This window comes from Athene cunicularia (genome assembly GCF_003259725.1).
Source record: "Athene cunicularia isolate RWA chromosome 19 unlocalized genomic scaffold, athCun1 chr19_part1, whole genome shotgun sequence".
Lineage (NCBI taxonomy): Eukaryota > Metazoa > Chordata > Aves > Strigiformes > Strigidae > Athene > Athene cunicularia.
The window spans coordinates 4,233,566-4,243,028 of record NW_020799124.1 but is presented as its reverse complement, the minus strand read 5'-3'; the positions used below and the strand labels follow the sequence as shown (position 1 = coordinate 4,243,028).

The window sequence follows — 9,463 nt, the reverse complement described above, 5'->3', positions numbered from 1 at the left end:
ATTTTTAGCTATTTTTATCTTTCTAAGTATAAAAAGAAAAACAAAACAAACTGTAAGGCTTCCACTTCGCATAGGGGTTAGTCACAAATGCAGATAATATAAAAGAATTTTAATATACATACCCTCACTGTGTTTCTCCCTCCCTAGCTTTTCCTTTGTCTCATATTTTGTACATTTTTGTAAGGAATTCTTTTCAAGGATCACCCCATTTTAAAAAGAGTTGGTTATTGGAGGCTTGGGGTTATAAAGTAGAAATGTTGTAATTTTTTAATATAATGTAGTTTTGCATATAAGCATCTTTCTATATGATGCTGGATATAAGTTTGATAGCCACTAACCCATATGTGGTTCATTGTTCATTTTATATAATGTGAAATAACAATCTTCATAAAAATAAGATTTATTATTTGCATCTATAGTAATCTATTAAAACAAGTAAACAGTAGTCATAATTAGCATTATGACAGTATGTTTCATCTTAAAAGTGCTCTGCAATGTTAATTAAATTACAGTTTAAAATTAAATTCTGCATTTATTTATTCCATTAATTACTACTGAATGAAACTGGATTTCCCAAGAGACGAAATCTACTTTTTGCATTGAAAATCTGTAATAAGCTTTTAAGAAGTGTTCTGGTCTAAGGCTGAGGATCTGATGTGTTTTGCAGTGAGTTTCATTTTCACTGTTTTTACAAAAGCTTGCTTCTTTTCATAATATGCAGCTTCATTAATAAATGTTGGGTAGACTGTACAGTCCCCTTTATATGCAATTACTTCTCCACCAAGAGTCAAAAATAGAGGATCACCATTGTTCAGTGGCTGCCAGTCTTGATCCTTAGAGAAAGAAAATAAATAGATATATTTACTTTCAAGTTTTTGTGTATTTCATGTGATTTCTGAGTTTATGCTCCAGAATTATATTCTCTCCAGTTTATGGCAAAAGCTGTTAAAAGGATTCCTTTTAATCTTCAGCATGTAACTTCAGGTTTCTGGCCTCGTTTTCAGAATTCACTGATAATGGTGAACTAAAAGGAAACTGCATATGCTCACAACTGATTAAAAAAAGAACCTCCCTTTAGAATTCAAAATTAGATGTATGTTTTAGAATATAAGCTATCCTTATATAAGAATATGAGATAGCCTTTTTCTTTTCAGTTTTAGGTTCAAAAGTGATGTTAGATACAGTGAATCCCAAGTCAGTTACTGAAATACTGTATGACCTCAGTGACAGAACTTACTATAGGGAAGGTTTAAAGTATTCAGTATTGTAATTGTAAATATTTGCTAATAAAATATACTATAATATAGCAAAAGCAACAAAGGAATACTTATAAAATATCACAAATTGCAACATTTTTAGAATTTACCTGCAGTTTAGGGTGAATAATAGCAATAACTTCATCATTCTTATTCCTGGGATAATCTACTTTCTCCATTATTTTAAAAACCTCAATTGTACATGGTGGAAATTCCTTTCCTAGAAAAAGTAGATGTAATTTAATGTCAAAATGAACACCTGCCTGTTAAAAAGAACAATGCATTATTTATTCTCTTGAGAATGGCTTAAATCAGGTTATACCTTGCCAAAGTTTACATGCTAGTGATTAGCTCATATATCATAAAAATGTCTAGCTCCAGACTTTTTGCCCCCTCAAACCCAAATTGCAGAAAGATGGTCCAGTCATGTATTGTAGTACATGAAGCCCAGATCTAAATTAGCTGCTGAAATGTGCCTTTTCACTCTATACTTAAAAAGATGTATTTTCTAGATGAAGAAATGACTGAAAGGCCTGTGTTTGACAGTGCTGCACAACCCAGAATTATATCAGTGTTATTTAATCTTTACATTCCAGCACAATGGAGATGCTGACATGCACAGCTATATTTTTTTCCTTCTACTTCCAAAAAAAGCCCACTGACAAAATGTACTCTAACAGAATTTTAAACACCTATTTTTGTCAGTATGTATTTTAGGTAATACACAGGTATAGCAAAATCTTACAAATTTTTTGGACTTCACTTTTAGATAACAATGCACAGAATAAAAATGTTAGCTAGTATTTCAGATTCTCAAAGCAACTGTAAGATTAAGATCACATATAGTTATTGCATTTTCAGAAAGAGGAAATAGCCTTAAAGCTACCCAAAGGAGCTATACAGAAATTCTAACTTTCTGATGCCACACTTAGGTGGTCTAGAGAACAATCTCCTCTGCCCCCTTTTACTTGTTCAACTGTAAAATGTTGTAGCCCAACCTATTTTTTAAAAAAATATTCTCCTGAAATAGTCCACTGATATGACACAGGAGGCTATATTCTCTACTTACTCTACCTTCGTTAAAAAGTTGCACAAAATCAAGGCCATGTTTGACAATCTTCCTCATTTTGTCCAAAATATCAGCTCTAACAACACCCTGTGGCTGGGGACCCACCTCCACACCTGTTTGCAGATGAAGGAGATTATTAATTATTAGCCATAATTAGCCATAATATATCACATGCTTAGATTACACAGCAAAAACAGATACCTGATTGGGTCTGTGTTTTATGTTTAAGAGGAATTGTAAAGCACAGCATTATGCAATTTTTAAGGCAAGCAGAAAATTTATCTCACAGGTCAGGATCAGTTTAAAGAACTGTATGTACATTTTTGAGTGTGTTACCAGGGTAAGGAAAGGGTCACTACAGATAGTTTCTCTCATTCTTTTCCTCATCCTATCTTTCCCTGTTGCATTTTAGAAAACTCATTGTTTAATATGAAAAGCAAACAAATTATTTTTTTCCTATGGTTAGGATTCCATAAATGAAAAAATTAACCACTTCTGTACAGAACATCATTTCCCCCTTCCTTTACTGTATTTTCTCTTTTCCTCTTCTTGTCTAACAACCAGTGTTCAGCTTATTTAGAGGATACAAACATTTCCTTTCTGAAGCTGTTACTTCTTTCTTATCCTCATACATTATAAATATTTTCTGCAAATAGTGGGTTAACTGAGTTTAACAATTTCCATCTGGTTTCTGTGTTTTGTAAGCCAAGTATAAATCAGAACTCTTCACAAGAAGAGATAATCATATACATTTGATTTGGTAAATATATTGTCAAATAGCTCCTGGTGATCAGAGCACTCTATAACAGAACGAAATGAACAGATCTGGAAACAGGCATATTTTAAAATAATTTATCGTGGGTTAGAATAGTCTTTATTTTTCATATTTACCAACAGGATGCTTTGCTACAGATCGAGTTGTTGCGTATTTCAAGCTGGGATGTTCAATCAGCAAAACAGGACAGCGTTCTGGAGCCAAAGCGTTCTGTGGAGATTGTTTAAAAATTTCTTTGTTATGCAAATATTTTAAAATGTTGTGCCACAAAAGATTACTGATGCAGAAATGATTTACACAATGTCTTCAATATGTTGCCTTTATTTCATGGCCCTCAAAGAAGTAGGACATCTTTAGAAAAGAGACAAAGCTGTATTTGTTGGTCTCCTTTCTATTAACTCATGCCAGGCATGCTCCACTGAACTTTGCTGTCTCTTAATATAACTGAACACAGTTCAAGTCTTAAACCGCTAAGAAAAATCTACTTATCAGTGTTCCAAAACTTAGAATGAAAATACTGTAAAGCAGATTTCAAGTATTTTTTTTGCGTTAGACTTAATAATTCTCTTATGGGGACGTAGACTGTGAATTAAGCCTTAGTTTAACCATTTTTTCACATAGGAACATATTTCAGGCCTCTTTCCTGATGACTGCCTACGATTGGCTCTTCATATCATTTTAATCATAAGCTTTCTGTATCTTCAAATATTTTATAAACATTTAAATGGGATACAGGTAATAAAAAAAATATCAAATGTTAAAATATACCTTGTTTCTAAGGAAAAAAAATTAAAATTCCACACCGCTGGTCTAACCTTGATTTCATCAGTCATTGTCTAGGTCACTAGTACTTCAACCAGATTACACTCAAGCCAGCACTTGTGCAAACCTCACTCTACCAATACTTATCAGCTTCAGGAACAGCAGAATTAAACACCTTCTAAAGACATATCACTATTCCTATAAATACTGATGAAGGGCACGTTTGTCATTACCTAGTTCCATAATTTTGTACGTATCTGTATTTCATAAAATTAGCATGTGTGACCCAAATTTATCTAAGTTCCTGACAGATCAGTGTGAAAGCAGATTAAATTGCATTCATTTCATAGCTGTTATTCTGAGCACTCCTCTTTGCCCATCAGTCTTACTAACACTCAGTTTAATACAGGAAGATTATGATGAGTTCAAATAGGAATTACCTGATATTACAATCAAATTATTAATTATCTCTGATTAAAAAAAAAATAGTCCTATGAGTGATTAAATATTTTAAACAGTTTTGCAGAATAAAAATTAGTATATTTAAAGAAACTACAAAATAATATATAGTAATACAACATTACAACTAAAATCTATTTTAATAGTTCATTTAAATTAGTTTTACCTTGATATAATGAAACATTTGAATTGTAAAGTCATCCCTGGAGTTTTCAAGAATAAGGGTACCACCCATGTTAGAAGTGGTGTTGTGAAGGTCAAAAATAAGGTCATACGCATCATCACTACCTTTTGGACCAAATATATGATTGATTTCCTGAGCCCTTCTCACTTCATATGGAATATCTTCCACCACTGTCCTGCTGTTAATATCAGTACAAAGAAATTAGTAAACTCATTCCATGGCTTTACAGTCAACAAAATATGTATCCCCTTTTCTTTTTACTTTAATTCCATAACTGACTGGAGTTGAAATCAGCTATTTAATTACCAGACTGTTAAAACTTGATGAATTTGTGCTCGAAAAAAGCAAGCATGATTGTTAAACAGGTCTTACTATTATGTATCTTGTGCAGGTAGGTAGTAAGAATTTTTCGATCTGATTTTAGCGGGAGACTATTTACTTCTGTCTTATTTCTTTACATCCAAAATTTTCCCCTGTGCAGAAAACTAACTCAAAATTTATCAACCACTTAAACCACTTCCAAGGCTGGATCCACCTCCTACTGAAGACTGTATTCAGATACCGGTCCATGCCCTTTTACTGTGGACATCACTCAAAGTCTTTTGTAACTTGCTTTATTTCTTGCCTTCTCTTCAGCCTTTTATAACCTATTGTTTTGAGCTATGCTGACCTTCAAAACTCAGAGAAGATTTTGCTACTTCAAATGTATTCCTCTGAAGCTTCAATACTTGTAATCTCAGGTGATTATGTCTGTACTACGCTTTAAAAAAAACAGTCTCAGCCTAAGGAAAGGTCTGAGATCTGCTTCCTGTCTGTGTAAGGGCACATAAATGTGCACATAAAGACATCTATCTTACATCTTAAACAGTGTACAAAGCTGCGGTAGGTTCAGACTTGTTCTGCAAAAACAGCAAATCTAGTTTTGATTACAAGCTTGGGATACTACCCAAGTACAATGTAGACACACCTAGTATCTTTGGCACTAAATTCAGTTTTCTTTGTCAATGTATCTCAAGCTTTGTAATATCTTAATTCTGAAATAAGTACTGATGTTAAGAAAATTTTGTTGAATACTAAACACCTTACTAACTGCATAGATATTTAAGCATTAAAAGAGGTTGCTGAGGAAAATTATGGGATCACCACTGCTGGAGTATTAGAAATGAGAAGACACAATCTATTAGGAACGTTCACATGCCGTTGATCTACTGGTGGGATGTGAGGTGGATTGCAATTTTTATGTGAGCCCCTTAAGCTTCTTTTTCTATTTTTATGATTTTGTGTATCACATAATCTACCTTTGTATTCTTTAGTTCTGTCTTTGAAATTCAAGGTTTCCTCACATAAGACTCTTAAATTAATACTTCTCATTGAAGCCAATTACATTCAGTAGTATCAGGATTTCATTCCCCTTTCTATTATTTTCTAAAATAATTTGTAATCCTGAAGGGTCTACACTTAAAAGTGACCAGGTGAAGGTATTCCGGTCAGTAGTGTTGTGACAGGACTGGGCAGCTTTACTGAGGAATATTAGTTTAAAAATGAAAACAACCAGCAGGTGTCTTAATCTGCTATTTTTTTCAAATGTTCTGTGTTATGTTCTATGAAACATAAATTGTTTTCTTAGTTAAAAAATTAAGACAACCAGCAGGTGTCTTAATCTGCTATTTTTTCAAGTGTTCTATGTTCAAAACAGCTGAAAACAAAACCACTTTTTTTTTTCTCCATACGTTTGTCCTAAGCAAGCAATTAAAACAATGGCCTCAATACTTATGTGTTTAAAAGTCTGTTTATCTTATATATAATAATTAACAACAAAATTCTAAAATTAAAAGCCAAATTAAAAGATATGCAGGGTAAGAATAACCGTGTTTACCAGATACATGTGATACATCTTTCAGTGATATTCACCTTTACCATTAAAACCATTCTGAAACATAATTACCTGTTTAGCATGCGACTATATCAGGCATAAGAATGTTTATATGGCAAAGTACACCTCTGGAATAGATGTCTCAAAAGCAGAAAACCATAAAATCCCATAAAAAATGTAAAATCAATTACTATTTTACAGTAATTATAGATTGTATTTCTTCTAATATAAGTCAGTTAAATTTTTGAGACTTTTTGGCTATCATTTTGCCATAGAATACATTATTTTTAACTTAGCTAATTTCAAGTTTTCATATTTTACTCCGTATAACTGAAATGAAATACACTTCCCTGATTTGTATGCCATTCTTTCAGATGCTCAGAAGTCTACCCTTAATTTGCTTTTATCTGCTATCTTCCTGCAAGTATAATTGTATTCAGAAGAGCTCCAAAGCTGAATTGCACAAGACAAGTGAGAAGTAATGACTTTGCAAGTCAGAACAACACTACCTAAGTTTACACAAATACAGCTATCTAATTTTAAATTCTGTGTTTAAGATGATGTGTTGGTTTGAGACTCTACTAGCAACAGTTTTAAAATTAATTTGTTTACACTCATGCAATTTGTTCTTTTGGGTTAAAGGTCAGTAATTTCAGTTATGTGACTGCACAGTTAAAATAGTCGTGGAACTTGTGTTAACATTTTTAATCTGGAAAGGAATCTCCTTACAATTTTGAAAAACAGAAAAGTAAAACAACAGAAAGTACAACTGTTCTTACCCAAGATTATCAGGGTCAAAAACACGGTTCAGATCACAGTCAATGTATCTAGTACACTTCTTCACAGCTCTTGGGTTGGTAAGAAATGGTTTCACTTCCATTCCTGTTCTTTGAATCTCAGCTCCATTCTCTTGCCAGTGCTTGACCAAAAATACCCCTGATAACTCATTGCCATGAGTTCCCCCGAAGATAGCAACCCGTCTTACCGGAGGTTTATCAACAACGGAAGAGGAAGTCATGCTTTTCAGCAGCTCTAAGAATTGCTGAGAGCAAAACAGAAAATAATGATAAAGTAAAACTTTTGTCTCCAAAAAAAAATAAATATTCTCTTTCAATAGGAAATTCTTTAAGCCTGTTCAGGTCAGATGTGAATGTGAGTGAATTAATATTTCTCTAACAGTTTTCAACTCCCCTTGCAAGGCTGGGAGTTGCTAACCTGACACTCCTCCCTCTCTAGGAGCCCTCCCCTTCATTTACCATATTTAGGAGTATCTCCATGTCTGTTAATGGTACTGTTACACAGTTCAAAAGTTAACTTCTCCAGGCAATCTCCATTAATACATGATATATAAGTAAATCTTGTACTACTGACAATATGAAAAGGCTTTTTTAATGTAAACTTTAATAATGCACTTAAATATCTCTCACATTTTTGCCTTGCAAACTAGGTCTAACAAGGATACTCATGTATGTTTGAAGTTATGTAAACATTATTGTATACAAGGGCAGAATTATTTGAAGTGAGCAAACCCAGTAAAATATGAATCATATCTTGGCTTTAGATCAACACATAATGCCGAAACATCAAGCACTTTCATCTAAAAAAAAAAACAAAAAACCAAGAACAGCTGAGTTTCTCAAAGCATGTTGTTGCTTGTAGGACCTTTTTTGTTTCATAGTATCTGAAGAACAGTGATTAGAAAGAACACTAGCTGAAATTAAAGTGTAATTTATCCATGACTGACTTACCTAGTGTTCCTGGCTCTAGTTCTATCTTGGGATCTGCCAACACAGACCTCTAACACATCAAAACAACTTTGCCAGTGACAGCCCTTTTAATTTCTGCAACCTCTTATTAAAAAGGAAATAGATATAGACCACAATGAGACAATAGTTGTGTCCTCCCCCCAAAAAAACCCTTAGTTGACAACTGGACTTCTTCCATTTCCAAAAGCATTCAGATAGGCTTCTGAAACTTAAGCCAAAGAGCCGTAAAAACTTCCATCATGAGGATCAAAACATTTTGAGTATCAGTTAGAATAAAAGGTCTTAAAAACAGAAAGTAAGTTTTACTGCTGTAAATGACAGAAATATTTGCAATCAGTATCCTACGCGTGATATAAATGTAAAAAATGTTACAGTCCAAGAGAGTAAATATTTATTCCACAGTTCCTTTTTATTAAGATGATACTCAAGTGACTGAGAGAGTATTTGGCTAGTGCCTGGAAGAGGCTTTATAACACAGGCTGTAGGTTCAAGAAAAGAAAGCTAAACATAGGACTTATCCAGCCAAGTTTTGCCAGTAATATATTTCCTACAAAAGTTACTCTTTATGTTTCAGCTTATGCACACAGATTTGCTGAACCTCACAGAGAGTTAATACAGAGCAACTGTTTATTTCAACACTCAACTGTATTACTGCTGTACTTAGAAGCCGTCAGATATTTAATCATAGTAAGTAATTTACTAAACAAAGCAGTACAGTTGTATTTTACAGCACTGGACAGTCTGTACTGTCCTTTGACCTCAGTCTCTTTAGCAGTGGTGCCAAAACAGCTATTTACACGCTGCCTGAAAAAAATGATTCATGCTCTGAATCTTGGTTTGCTGAATTTAAACACCCCAGCAGTTTGAAGAGTAAACAGCAAAATGCAGACATGCAGTGCTAATACATATCGTTTATCTTTTATTGCTGGTGGTACTGTAATGGTTATAATATTCCTTGCAAAACGCTGAATGAAATAGAGAGATCATTTGTGTACTTACCTCATTTAACATGCAAGAAGTTTGTCTCCTAAGAAGAGCTTTCTTAGGACAGATACAGCGCATTTCCAAACATAGTTTCGGAACTAAAGCCACGGAGGATTCTTTTATACTCTTAGAGCAAGTTAACTTCCAAATAGCTTTTAACTCCTGGTCTCCCAGGATATCACAAGCACCCACGAATTTGTGGCATAAATGCAGACACTTGAAAAGTTTTCAGTCTTCTGTAATTAAACACCGGGACCAAACCCTTATTCCTGTCCTTTGCCAATACTTAAACTTTGAAAAATTATAGAGGATATTTAGTTTATTAAGAAATCAGA

The 9,463-nt window shown here is 33.5% G+C and overlaps 1 protein-coding gene across 3 annotated transcripts; it reads right to left on the bottom strand.

The window, feature by feature from the left end:
* Positions 1 to 23: 23 nt before the first annotated feature.
* ASPA (aspartoacylase) lies at positions 24 to 9,206 on the bottom strand. 3 transcript variants are annotated; one of them, XM_026861639.1, is made up of 7 exons: positions 9,144 to 9,206; positions 7,158 to 7,420; positions 4,488 to 4,683; positions 3,217 to 3,310; positions 2,331 to 2,438; positions 1,367 to 1,476; positions 24 to 833 (listed from the first exon to the last, which is right to left on the bottom strand). In XM_026861639.1, exons 1-7 carry the CDS (start codon positions 9,204 to 9,206, stop codon positions 621 to 623), a joined length of 1,047 nt encoding a protein of 348 aa, XP_026717440.1. In that variant the 3' UTR covers positions 24 to 620. The 3 variants fall into 3 exon arrangements, with proteins under 3 accessions (XP_026717440.1, XP_026717441.1, XP_026717442.1); XM_026861640.1 differs by having other exon boundaries at positions 4,488 to 4,680; XM_026861641.1 differs by lacking the exon at positions 2,331 to 2,438.
* Positions 9,207 to 9,463: the final 257 nt, after the last annotated feature.